Below are 14074 nucleotides of genomic sequence, written 5' to 3'. Positions count from 1 at the left end.
GGTGTGTATTACTGTTATGCACATTGTAGCTACGTAAAATCTATGATGAGACAAGGAGGAGACCATAAACTGTAGTGCTGCAGCATGTCTGGATGACAAATCCTACAGTGCCTCCATGTGGTGAAAGTAAAAGAAAACCAATTCCTGATGCTAAAACTATCACTTTTAAAGACTGTTTATATTTAATCTCAAAACTGTCTAAATCCTGCGCGGACAATTAAGTGATTAAACTCGCCAACAAATGCATGAAAGAGAGAAATAGAGTAAGAATTAATGGGAGGAGGAGGTGCTGGGCGCCCGGTGTGGGTGACACAGGAAGAAACAGAGTGACAGCTGAGGTGAGTCATGTCTATTTTTATTCAGCCGCATGTCTCTGTGGAAAAGAATCACAGCTAAACAGACATGTTATGTGTCTCCTGTTACATATCATCAGAAATCAAGTCTACTGTAAAAGGCTTCCCTCGCAGCAGCTGTGCTCCTCACCCTTTGAAACACTACAGAAAACAAAGCGCACACACTGCTGCAGAGTGCAACTAAAAAAAGACGCTCAGAATCATCAAACACACATCCTCAGAATATATATAACAGAGGGGGGATTACAGTAGTAGTAGTATTTGTTAGTAAGCAATTTTTCTAATATGATATTGCTGATATAGGTACCGTAGGATGTTTACAGATTGTGAAGTCAAATCTGCACCTTTTACACCTCATCAGACATTGTTTCTATTATGTCACTTCATCAGTGCTTTTCTTTTCATCTATTTCCCATCCTCGACCACATCTCTCTCACAGTCTTAACAGTCTTATCTTTCCACATCCTCTATTCTTCTTTTTTTAATGTTTAAACTTAATTCTTCAGCATTCGATACAATATTTACAGAACTTCATTTCAGTTTTCCCCAGCATCTCTCTCTGTCCTTTCAATCTGCCGTTGATCTTTTTTTTTACTCTTCTCAGGTTTCCACACTACATTTCCTTTGCAAAACACAGTGTTCCCTTTAATTATAACCAAATGCATTGGATAAATGAGTCAACAAGATTAAATGTAAGTGGTAAAATGTGCTACATGGGGGGCCAATCCAAACAGATGTTGTGATAAAACGTGGCTGATAAAACCCCAAGCCCTGAATAACAATATTACAAAACTAAAAACACATGGACTTAGTTAGAAAATGTTGCTCTATGTTCCCATAGAGCCATGGTTTATTTTGTCCAGACCAGAGTCTGTTCAGTGCATAGTGGATCCAGGGCGCCAGACGCAAGGCTGCAGACCCAGGTTGGAAGTGCTGAACCTGGGCCTGGGGACCCTGGTAGGTTGAGTGCTGCTGGACACCGGCCGAGGTGCACCAGCAGGGCCCATGGGACTCAGATCTGGGGCACTCTTAAACTGCCTGTTGGCCTGTGCACTGTTGGAGGGCTGAAGGTGGGAGAAAGTAGGGGACTGGACTGGATTTGGAGCAGAGGAGAAGGTGGGGAGATGAGGGAGTGGAGCAGTGGGGGCAGGGGGAGGTGGGGGAGACAGAGGGGAGGCTGCCCATTGAGGTTGGTATGGTTGGGCTTGAGGCTGATAGGGTTGGTAGGGGGCGGGGCCAACTGTGGGTGGAGGAGACGTGACATCAGAGCGCCACAATGGTTCTCCGAGTGTCGTAGCTGATCGAGGTACAATAACTTTGAGGGCGGGCCCTGAGGCTGTCGGCGGGGGCGTGGAGAAGCGCTTTACCTCATATACTCGTGCTGTCTTCTGAGGACCACTTGGCATTCCTCGCTGCTGCTGATAGGTGGAGGTGTCCTGGGGAACCCCGCCCCCATAGCTGAACAGAGAGGAGTTGAGTTGGTAGGGCTGGTGGCTCATAATGTCCACAGACTTGATGCCCGCTTTCTGCCCTTTAGATCCAGCTGGCCCAGACTTTGTCACCTCAGGCTTCTTCTGGGCCTTCGGAGGGCAGGAGGGAGAGAGAAGAGGGTTGTAGCTGATGGGAGGAGGAGCACGGATGTTGGACGAGTATTTCCAGGTGGCAGGGAGAGAAGGCGTGGGTGAGGGCTCTCTCGTCTGGCCGGGAGAGTAAGGTGCTGCAGCAACAGAGGGAGCTCGGTCCACAACGTACCGATCCATCCTGTTCTGCCTGCGGGCAAACAGCTGACCTCCCTTCCCCGCCAGCTGTGGCACCTGAGGGGCTTGCGGTTTGGGAGCTACAGGAGGTGGCCTGGGTCCCCGCTGAGCCTGCAAGAAGTTGCAGGCCTCTGCCCCCAGCCTCAGCCAGTCCTCCTCAGGCCCTGACTCATGTCCAGTCTCCCCACTGGGTGCAGCTCCAGCCTCAGCACCTGGGGTTCTCCCAAAGTGGTCATCCATGTTCTGGACCATCGACATCAAGTCTGGGTTTGGAGAAACATCTTTGTTCTGGACTGCACAGAACATTGGCTTCTTGTTGCTACGTCGACGGGCATCGTGCAGGATGCCAGTGCGAGCGGCAGGGACCGAGATGCGCTGCTCACGTGTCGCCATTGAATCGGTGGCAGGAGCCTGGGGTGGTGATGCAGTTGCCATGGCAGTATGGGGGCCAGGAGGGGCCATGCTGATGTAGGGATGGACAGATGGAGATGGAGAAGGATGGGTGGGAGGAGGAGGAGGAGTAGGAAGAGGAGGAGGGGTGGGCTGGGCATGGAAGGAGGCCTGAGTCAAATCAGGGGGGTGTGGTGGGGAGATGGGAGAAGCAGAAATGCAGGTGGAGGGAGGTGGATAAGGAGGAGCAAGATGAGAATGAAACAGCCGTGGAGCTGGAGGGGAGAAGGGCTGAGCAGGTGATGGATAGACCAGGGTACTTTGAGCTGCAGAAGGAGAGAACAGGGTGGAGGGGGAAGCATACACTGCGGACTGAGGGGAAAATGTTGGAGGATTTGTGGCAGGCTGGGAGGAAGGAGCAGAAGACAGAGAGGAGGGAGGCGAGAGAGCTGAGGGGGGAGAGTTAACAGAAGGGGGAGTGTTACTGTTGTTATTTCTCGGAGGGATGTACAGTGAGGTGCTAGACACAGCTCTCCTTGCATCTGGCCCTGATGGATGGCGAGTAGGTTGGATGGTCACCATGGAGATGGCCGCCACAGGTTTGGTTGCCATGGTCACGGCTGTGGGTTTGGGTTGGGGAGGGCGAAACATCACAGAGGTTACAGATCCAAGAGAAGGAGTAGGGCCTGGGGTGAAGGGTCGCGCAGTACGGTTCAGAACACCTGGATTAGGACTGAGGTTCAGGTGATGATCTGAGTCTGTGATTGGGCTAGGACTAAGATTAGGGTTGCCATGTTGCCCATTTTGACTTGGAAGGGGCATCTGAGAGGGCGGGCTCAGAACAACACTAGCCCGACTAACAGCTGACCCCCCATTGGTCAGAGCCACAGCTGGAGGAGACATGTGTGCAGGGTGGTTACTGATTGGCTTCTTCGTGATGCCACTCTCCAGCCTTGAGCCCTGAAAGGCTGAGCTCTCCAGCCCTGAGACCTCCAACCCTGGGCTTTGATTGACAGAGGTCACAAGTCCTGGAGTCTGATAGGCCGAAATGTCCAGCCCCGAGATGTGATTGGTTGTTGGTGTTGTTGGAGTAGTTGGTGTGGCTGACGGGCAGGCAGAGCTTCTCCTGTCCAGCAGGTCAAGATAACCGGTATCCCACGTAGGGTCAAACGAGGCTGAAAATCCCTCTTCATCAACTTCTGAGCCACTTAGGATGGAACTTCCTCCTTCCTCCTCTGTCTCCCCTCCTGTCTCTCCTTCTGTCTCCCCTCCTGTATCTCCCTCAGCTTTGCCAAAGCAGGTCAGTGTGTACTTCTTGGCCCTCTGCCGGCGTTTCTTGAACATAAGCACCCCTTTTGAGTTGGGGTTTGGAGCGTCAGTCAGCAAAGACGCAATAGAGCGGCATTTAGTACGAGCTTCTTTCACCTGTTTCTCCACCACACTCTCCCCACGCTGCAACTCTGCAAGACAGGAAGAGAGAGGGAGACCAAAATAAATGTACTGAAAGAGAGAGGAAACAAAGGAGGGAACCAGTAATGAGATTTTTGATGAGTACATAACAAGGCACAAGGGAACAAATAACGGAAACAACAGTGTGATAGGCCTCACTGACTGTGAACAGTGGCTGATTTATACAGTATTATCACAGTGAGGAGCTGCAATGAGGATTACCGGTGACAGACAGGAGTGTGTGTTGTGGATTTAGAACAAAGAATTCCTGCTGCTCTCCAGAGTTGAGTCACACACTCTGGGAAGGTGAGATCAGAGTGTCTCTCCTGTACAAATGCTTCTTTGTGCCTATGTGTGTGTGTGTGTGTGTGTGTGTGTGTGTGTGTGTGTGTGTGTGCGCACGCACGTATACACGCCAGCATGTGGCACATGTGTGTATTAGCTGTTTAGTCCAAGGCTATTTGAGTCTTTTTGGTATCTTGGCTCACCTCACATGAATATCCTCACCACATAACTATAGTCTGATGCAGCCTCTGCACACACACACAGACACACACACACACACATAACTTTCATACAGTCAAGCTTACCAAGACATAACACACACACAATCCCAATATCAAACTTGATATTTCAGTTGCAAAGTTCAGATATTTATGAAGCTAGTCCACAAGACTTGACATAACAAGGTGTAAGGGATAACAAGAGTGTACCGCCACACTAGCAGCTCTGTTAAACTCTACTTATGCATTGCGGTGCAGGGAGCTAAATGCTAACACGTCTTAGTTTAGCATGTTAGCATGATAGTATTTGCTAATTAGCGCTAAACATAAACAACAGCTGAGGCTAGAGAGAATGTCATTAGTTTTTCAGGTATTTTGTCTTAAAACGAAGTATAACACAAATTAAAATGTTGACCCAATGGTGGCGCTAGAGGAAAGATTAAGAGAACATGAATGTCTGAACCAAATGTTATGACCGTCCTTCCAATAGCTTTAGAGACATTTCACTCAAAACCACAAATGTAAACCTCGTGGCGGCGCAAGAGGAAAAGTCAGGGGGGTCACCAAAGTCACGTATATCTGTACCAAATTTCATCCATATCCATCCAGTAATTGAGAGCTTATAAATAACTTTAAACACTTTTGTTCCATTCGTATTTTGCATTATGTACCAACATAGCTTCATCATGTTGATAAAGTACCACAGTATAGACACATCGGCTTATATAATTTGTCTTTACAGCATGAAACCAAAAATGAGATGCACAATCAGTTAGAGTGATTCACCACCTCGCCTCAGGTCTAAATCTTTTCAACATCAGGATCATCAGTCAAATCCGTTGAGTACGACAATGACAAATAACCTTGACATTAATGGTCAACCTTCTAAACATAGAAAAAGTAATTCCTCTTGATTTGAAAAAGAAAAATTTCATTTCATGTCTTACCTGCGTACACCGTGTGCGGGACTGTGTGTCCACCTACATATGAACCTGAAGGAGATGTGAGGTCCCTCATCTCACAAGTGTGCGTATGCGTATGTGTGTGTGTGTGTGTGTGTGTGTGTCCTTAAACTCCCTCAGACCCTCCCACACACACCCTCACAGTGTCCAGTTCTGCTCCGAGTGGGGAACCGTTCAGTCTCTGTCTTCCAGCTCTTCTCTCAGGGCGCAGCCCATGTAAAGACCTTTGTCTGTGTCCAGCAACCCTAACCAACACATGATGTCAACCCACTATTCCTGTCTGTCTGACAGGCATCAAACACCTGTCCACACACACAGACACAAGGACGGGAAGACCCCTCACCAAAGGATATTTAGACAGCAATGTCATTGAGTGTGTGTATATGTGTGTCAAAACCCAGTTATGATGCATAAACGGGTACGCTTTTTTCAAAACAATTTCAGTGACAATTCAGGAGTTTATAGAGGAAAGCTCGGTCATAACTCTTCCTCTTCTGATGTGCTGCTGCTGCTGATACTTCACACCTAACAAGCACTGTACACACAGACACACAACTCTATAGCAGCCAAAGGCAATGTGTGTGTGTGTGTGTGTGTGTGTGTGTGTAACATGAGAAAGGGCAGGTCCCTGGAAACCTCAGTCACCATTCGTCTTATAGTAAAGCCCTAACCTAAGTCATTCAGGCCTTCAGCCTCTTGTACCGGAGGACAGATCCCTCATTACCACAACATTATGAAGTCACAGCTTAGTCAGTGCATAGCTATTCAGTTGAATCAGCTGTGATCATTACTGTCTTGTTGAAATGATAAGTTGATAAAACTTTACGAGTTCAAGGAAAAGTTCAACATTTTGGGAAATACCCTGGGGATGCCATTCTCTCATCTTTTCGATAAATATAGTCGCAAAGTGGCAAATTGACGTTTTTACACTTTTGTTCAGATTAAGCAAACAAGATATAACATGTTAATTTGTGACATTTAGATGTGCTTGTAGGTGGATTTTGTTTGGACAGAGCCAGGCTAACTGTTTCCCCATGTCTTTATGCTAAGCTAGGCTAACTCCCTCCTGTAGCTTTATTTTTACCGTACAAACGTCAGACTGGTGTCGACCTTCTCATCTTACTAACTCATCTAACTCATTCAACTAAAATGTCAAACTATTCCTTTAGAATTACATCTCACCAACACAGTAGAAATCATATAAGGCTTTTGTTGACAGTTTTTTGCTTGTGACCCCTTAAGACATAACACCATCTACTTACAACTTCTATTAGACTGTTTCATTTGAATACTTTTTTAGGCCTGAAGAGATAAAACTGTACAGCATTTCACCAGAAAAAAAAGCAAAGATAAGAGAAAATTCTGAAAAACAAACTTTCCTTATGGGGCAACCTTTATGTTTCAGTTGTTGTATTTCCTATCCCTGGAATCATCTCACAACCGGAGATTCATCTCACAAACCATTGTCCACTACTCAGTTTACTAACTTCATTGTTTTGCCTATAAAATACCAGTCTATTGAAAAACAGCAATCATAACGTTCCACTCCTAAAGGGGGCGACGTCAGAATGACCGACCAACGGTCCAAAACACAAAGATATTTAATTTTGAATAAATAAAATAAGAGAGAGAAAAACAGTAAATCCTCACATTAGAGAAGCTGGAACCAGCGAAATGTTTGGCATTTCTCTTGATAGATAACTTAAACGATTCATTGATTATTTAAATTCTTTGTTGATTAATTTTCTGTCGATTGACCAATCAATGACTTTGCCTACTGTGCACACATGTGGCAAGAAACACACACATACCACAATACACACACATTCACGCAAACACACATACACTCATACACCACATATTCAGCTGTGCGGCCTGTAAGTCAGAGATGCGTCCAGCCTGTCGATCAGAAGCTTCACTGCCTATAAATACAGCGAGTGAGGCAAATGCTCAGAATACTGACAGAAGAAATAGACTTCTAGTTCAGGGGACAGAAGAGGGGAGGAAGGGGGAGGTGGAACATCTCTGTAGGTGTCTGGTATATCTCACCCCATCACTACCAGCATGTACAAGTAACTGGGTGCTCCAGTTACAGTAAACAACCACTAGAGGGTGATCAAGCTATTGATTTAAGCTTCAAGACTACACAGCTCATGGCAGCTGATGCCTTTGGAGGCACCAGGGGAATCTTAGGAATTTAAATTAAAAAATCAAAAAACACTGAAATAGCTGCATGACCATGAGAAACTAGAAACTGGTGTATTTTCCACAAAGAATGGTGTGGCTTTTCAAAATTAGGACTATTTCTTTCCATAAATCATGTTGCTTGATTCCTCATACAGACTTCTTAACATGTTGGAAGGGATTTTAATTATAAAATCAGTATCCTCTTTTCAAATTGCCTCTGGATAATTTTTTTGTTTATTATTGTTATTATTTAACTGTATAGGTGTACTCTAGTTTTGTGTGAGGATATATACTCACTGGCTTGCCGTGCTTTCTCCATGTAGGTGGTGGAGAGCTCGTCGCTGACTGGGGTCTGCTGTGGTCCCACCATGGGCACCAGTTGTTTACTAGAGCCCAACATCAGAGCCTCTTTCGCCCGCTCAGGAGACACAAGCGGTGGGCAAGCCAGCCCGATGCAGCCCCCCGCCTCCTGGAAGCCACTGTCCCCCTCTCCCTCCGCCTCCACCAACCCCTGATCAGGGGTCGGTGTGAGTGTGTGAGGGGTGAGAGTGTGTGGGGTGTGTGCTGGAGTGGTCCACTCGGTCTGGAGGGGCTGGTAGATGAGCTCTCTGCGAGGGACGCCGGGAAGACACTGGCCTTCCCACTGCCCCTGCATGGAAACCCCTGCATCTGTGGCGCTCTCATACCTTAGAGGAAAGACAGAAAACAACAAAGATTATACATTTTAATATTCAAATGCTGAGATTGAGAGGTGGTCAGGGTGGTTTAGTTGACCTTATACAATGTAGCTGAGACATCTTCGCTTCGGTTTGATCTGACACGGCATATCCTGCTTTTCCAATATTTAGAAGAAAAGACAGACTACATATATATTAAAGGTGTCCCACACAAATTATAAAGAATAAAAGGCAAAGAATTTCTGTCTGATGTGGTTAGTTCTAGATAAGCCATCCTTACAAAGAGCTGCAACCTAGCATCAAGATATTTTCCCACCGAAGATTTCTTTCATCTATCTTTCTAAAGAGCTAAAACATCATATTAGAGATTCCTCTGTGTTTAATAAGTTAAATAGATAGCTGCTACTGTACTGGATGGTAAAATCTCAAAAGGATAAAATGATGATCATGATGTTCAACAACAACAGCTCCAATGAGAGTTTGATATTGCGTTTGAAGCTGGAGTTGCTGAACACTAACAGAATAATATCTTGGTTAAAATTATTGATTTCTCAGATTTTACTGTCAGATGTCCTCCTTGGTTAGAATATGGACATGAAAACACAGTATGATGTAGAAATACTGATAAAAGAAATCTTCTATGGTCCCTTACCCGCTCATCTCTGAGGTCTCCTCCTCTTCCTGGTTGTCATAGCGCGCAGGTGAGCGTGCGTGAGGAGGTGTGCGGCGTTGGCGACGGTGTGTGAGTGACTGTGTGTCTGCGTCACTGTCTGTCTCCCCGTAGTAGGCCTCGCTGTCTGGAGGGGAAGTGATGCCCCTGGTTATCCCGGTAGGGGAGAGGATGGAGGAACGGTGGGAGGACAGGGGTGCCGCGGTGGGAGACAAGACCCTCATGGAGGAGCGGGGCGATGCAGAGCGACCAGAGTAAGACGAGGAGTGGAGTCCAGAAGGGGCCCTGGAAACACACAGTTGACAAGTTGTGAAAATGCGAAATATGTTTGTTTGTGACAAGGTCAAAGAGTGTGTGATGTACTGTCTGTGTGTGAGTCCATGCTCTCACCTTTTAACCCTCAGGTTGAGTGTAGTGCTCTGTGTATCTATGAGGTTCATGGCCTGGGCATGGCTGAGCTCTGCACACACATGGTCGCCGATGGCAACCAGCTCATCATGCTCCTTCAGTCCAGCTCTGCACGCTTTGCTGCGCCTGCGTACCTGCAGAGAGGAGAGGGGTCGATAACACATTCATATTTGTAGCTGTGGTAAAAACACATCAAATATATGACATTACATTGTCGACTTTCCCTCCTAATCTAATTTTTTAAAACAATAGTTCTTCACCTTTTTGGCTTGTGACCCCTTAAAACACAACAGCACTTGTGACACATTGTCACCCGTTGCTATGTCTATAAGTTATGACCAGAAGGGGGATTTCTTAGAGGAAAATATCCAGTAATTCACAAGATTTAAGGAATTTATAAAGAAAAACATATCATTTTGTGTAGCATAATGTTTTTCCTCTTTTCTATCATATGAACCATTCTTTTCTGCCAATGTTTGAAGAGTTTCACATGACAGGTTTCAGTTTTTGTCTGTGCTCTTCTCACTGGTTTTAAGTGGGCGGGGCTCAGTTGGAAAAATGGTGATGTCACGTATTTCCATGCAATCATGATTCAGCCACATTTCAATCAAAATGTGATGACAGTTGTGGGGTTGTTTGCTCATGTTGCCAGGCCACTGTCAATCAAATCTGATCAAACCACACCCACACAGCCCTGATGAAGCATATTAAGTGAATAATACCTTAATAAATAATAAGTAAGGATGTTTTTCTCTGACCTTTAACTCTGATTCTTGCTTATTTTATCATGAATATTTAATGTTATTGAAAAAACAGCAGATAACCATCTCAGTAGCCATATAATGGGCAGTTAGTTAGTCTCTGTAAAAGTGCTACTAATGGCCTAAAGCTGTGCAACTCGTAGAACAACTGATAGACAGTGTTCAGCAACAGGCAGCTCTTTCCGCTGCTGTCAGCCATCCTTGTCCCTGTAACAGAATAACTCATGAAGTCACGCAGCTGTTGGTGGAGGTCGCTAAGAGATGATGTCATAGGATCCTTCAGGAAGTATGTCTGGTGGGGGGTGGGTGATATAGTATTCTTGTCCACTAGATTGCAGTTTCCTCTAAAAGAAGAAGATAAGGCCCGCCCCTCTGTCTCCTCACGCAGACACACTAATACACACAATTTATCACTGCAAAAATGTTGAGAGGAGTAAAGTGTGTTCCCGCACCTACTTAGACTCTGAAGAGGATGCAGTATTTGCCTTTATCAGTATCCCTTGACCCAGTAATCCCATTGCGTGCAAAGGACAAGCTATCTACCTCGTACTTTCCCACTCAGACAAATGTACACACACACACACACACACACACACACACAGCACGAGTGAACATCATGAAAGAGGGGGTCTGAACAGCTGCATCACCAGTCTGAACCGGGGGGGATGCCTGTCATTCACCATATGTTACCCCACATACCCAAAATAAAACCTTGCAGGAAAATCAACCACGTTTCTAGACTGGCGAAGAAAGACAGGCGCTACTGTGACGGCAAACACAGAAAAGAAATATAGTGAAGTGTGTGTGTGTGTTTCTGTGTGTGTGTGTGTGTGTGTGTGTGTGTGTGTGTGTGCATATCAATATCTTTGTGTGTGAACAAGAGGCCTTTTTCCATGCTCAGCTTCCAGCTCCTCTTAAATGAGCTATTCTGATCCTCTAGTTTGCACTCCATTCCCAACCAGGCTTATCTAAGGTATGCTCAACCACACACACAAACACACTCACTCACACACACACACACACACACACACACACACACACACACACAAACAACAGGTTACACACACACACACTGATCAAACTCTCATTAAAGGTGACCTTATCTGCTTGAAAATCCTGGATAAAGACGGGCCTTTGGTGCCAGAGCCACCTCCCCCTCCATTTTGAATCAGGGGTTATGACAGCTTCTGAGTGACTGGCCAACTTTTAACGTCAGTGTGAGCGAGGGCACATTCCTCCTCTCCAGAATAGATTTTCTTATTAGAGAGAACATTCTTGACTGTCAACAAATATAAACACAGCCGCAAAAAGCTTTTGGAGAAACCAAACAAAAAAAAAATAGAATATTCCTGGGCTTAAAGTCGGCTTATTATGTCTAATAAATATGTGACGATGACAAATCTGAAACAAGTTCATTATCTACTGTGTGTGTGTTGACAGCAGACACATTCATGTGCACCCCATATAATAATATAACAGTAATATAGAACGTATAGCCATGCACACGGATGCACTGCACACTAACCTACTTAAAAGAAAGCCCTACTAATCTCTGTGATCTGTGTGATCGCCATCAGGATGCAGTGATGAAACCAAAGTCAAGATCAACTCCTAAACAAGTCAATTTTATTTATATAGCCTAAAATCACAAAAAAGACCAAAGATTAGGGGGCTTTACAATCTGCACAGCATAGAAGACATTCTGTCCTTAGACCCTCGACATGTGTTCTCTGACCCACAAACCAAACAACAGAGACCAAATTAGTAAAAAATTGTACTCCTAAGTACCTAGAGGTACTGATGCGTGAAGTAGAGGGAAGATTACTTGTTGTCAAAACTACTCAAGAAAGAGTAGAAAAGTAGCATTTTGTTCTGAGTAACAATTACTTAGATACATGAGTTTAATGTGAAAAGACGTCCTGGTTGATATCCTGATTATAAGCATTTCAATATGACTTCACCCATCAAACGAATCCCTCTCCAATTCAGTGATGCTCCTCAAAGTAAGGTTGTTCGTGCCTTTCTAGAACTACTTCGGAACAAACTACAAGTGAAAGTAGAATTACTGGCACTGAGTGTGAAAAAGCTAGACAACCACACTGACAAGAGTACTTGTATTTAGTTATTTTACACCCCAAGAAGTACCTACAAGCACCGGAGATTTAAGCTCATAGTGACACCAGTGAAATTAGCTACTGATTCATTTATTCAGATTTTATGTCGACTAGAAAGTTTCTAAGCGAAGCTCGGATTACAAACATAGCAAATGCACAGGACTGACCATCAAGGCCTCAGACCGCAATTAACAGCTGCGGGCTCTATAAAACCCATCTACTCATGTTACCACCTTGGCAGTAAGTCACACACACACACACACACACACACATATAGGCTCCACTATACCTTGGCCACCTGTAGAGGGTTTTGCTGCTCTGCTCCTCCCTGCAGTCTGAAGCCCCACGGGGCTCCTCCTGAGAGGGAGACCACAATCTCCTCCGCTACCATCCTCACTCCTAGCTCACAGCCTGCTGTGTGTGTGTGTGTGTGTGTGTGTGACGGTGTATAAGTTGCTCTGCCCTTTGTCAGTCCCTCACACTCTGCGAGTATCAATGAGCGAGTGTGAGGCTCCTGTCTCCCGCTCCTCTCAGTGACCAAATCACTCCTCCCATGAGGAGACAGGGGGTGGCTGGCTTTCATCTGCTTACACTGGAATGCTGTGTCGGAGGGTGGGCACTCAGGAGGGCGAGAAGGGGCAAAAGAGTGTGTGTGTGTGTGTGTGTGTGTGTGTGTGTGTTCATCCTCCGTTGTATTCAACACTTGCCATGTCACTCTCAAGCACTCTGTAGAGGAGGAGGGGATGCTTGCTGATACACCATCCCGAAATAACCGCCACCACCACTCCCTCTTTGACCCCCAGCTCAGACAGCCTGGCCAGCAGCCACCGCTCACAGATTTGTCTTCATCTACCCACAGTACCCCGACCTTACAGCACAGAAAGGGGGTGTGAGGAGGACAGATCTTGTGATTTTCAGTTAGTTTACTGTCTATACAGCTCTACAGTGGCTGCTAGAGGGAGTTGTGCTCCAGTGACCTTCTAGGAGATATAATTTTGGATCCCTCTGCTTCATTTTGTGAAAGCAATCAAGACACACAATTTCATACAGAAAGCATTAGAAAATGAGTCCAGTAAATGAGGGGCAGTTTCTATGTTGGCAAGCCCTTCTGCAGTGTTGGGCAAGATGATGAATACTGGCTCTAAGGCTGCTGCGTATCAGCGTCAACACCTCTGATGCAGCATAAGAAAGATGAGGATTACAGAATTTAGGTAGCCAAAATGACATGGCCCAACAGCAGCTTAAATCTCATCACCTTATGAAACTCATGCCAGGTTTGCAATGAATAGCCCCCTAAAATATTTCCAAATTGGACCTGATAACAAAGAGACCAGGGCCCACATTCAGCCCAAGTCCCACTAACTGGAGCTGATTCTCCCAGAACCGTATCCAAATCTGGCAGCCATATATGTTCCCAGGCTGGCTCACATTTGGTGCTGACATTTTGGCCCAATTCAGATGGTTACCTCTTGACCCATTATTATTATTTGATCGCTATCACCATAGCGATATTGGCTCTTAGCCTAAGGGAAACTTAAAAGAGCCAAGAAACTATGTCTATGGAAAACCTAGTGTGAGTATGAATGTATGAATGTTTCAAATGTGAAAGCCTGAAGTGTTGCATGTGGACGGTCTACCTTCGTTTACCTTGTGCTAGTTACAAAAAGCTAGATTCAAAAGTGGAAATCGTTATGAGGCTGTTATTTACATTATTTTAAACGTCAATGTTTACATTTTTAGAAAACCTCACAACAGCAACCTGTGTTTTGCTCTCGGTTACAGTAGAGGAGGTGAATGAGGGGGAAGTCGCTCTGCGGTGTCCGGATGTGGACGTGGCATAGCG

General features: G+C 45.5%; 1 protein-coding gene across 1 annotated transcript; it reads right to left on the bottom strand.

Moving 5' to 3' along the window:
- Positions 1 to 343: 343 nt before the first annotated feature.
- LOC139303519 (synaptopodin 2-like protein) lies at positions 344 to 12622 on the bottom strand. Its single transcript, XM_070927362.1, has 5 exons — positions 12521 to 12622; positions 9339 to 9490; positions 8931 to 9233; positions 7899 to 8287; positions 344 to 3960 (listed from the first exon to the last, which is right to left on the bottom strand). The coding sequence occupies exons 1-5, from the start codon at positions 12620 to 12622 to the stop codon at positions 1229 to 1231; spliced, it is 3678 nt and encodes a 1225-aa protein (XP_070783463.1). The 3' UTR covers positions 344 to 1228.
- Between the last annotated feature and the right edge of the window lie 1452 nt (positions 12623 to 14074).

This window comes from Enoplosus armatus, chromosome 20, assembly GCF_043641665.1.
Source record: "Enoplosus armatus isolate fEnoArm2 chromosome 20, fEnoArm2.hap1, whole genome shotgun sequence".
Classification (NCBI taxonomy): Eukaryota; Metazoa; Chordata; class Actinopteri; order Centrarchiformes; family Enoplosidae; genus Enoplosus; species Enoplosus armatus.
This window is presented reverse-complemented; position numbering and strand designations above follow the sequence as displayed.

Bases quoted from the DNA above. Each gene is read 5' to 3' on its own strand.
- LOC139303519 (XM_070927362.1), bottom strand. From the start codon at position 12,622: ATGGTAGCGGAGGAGATTGTGGTCTCCCTCTCAGGAGGAGCCCCGTGG. The intron at 8,288-8,930 runs GTAAGGGACCAT...CTTTCCTCTAAG, and splicing joins GAGACCTCAGAGATGAGCGG to GTATGAGAGCGCCACAGATG. The intron at 3,961-7,898 runs GTGAGTATATAT...CCTGTCTTGCAG, and splicing joins GGAGAAAGCACGGCAAGCCA to AGTTGCAGCGTGGGGAGAGT.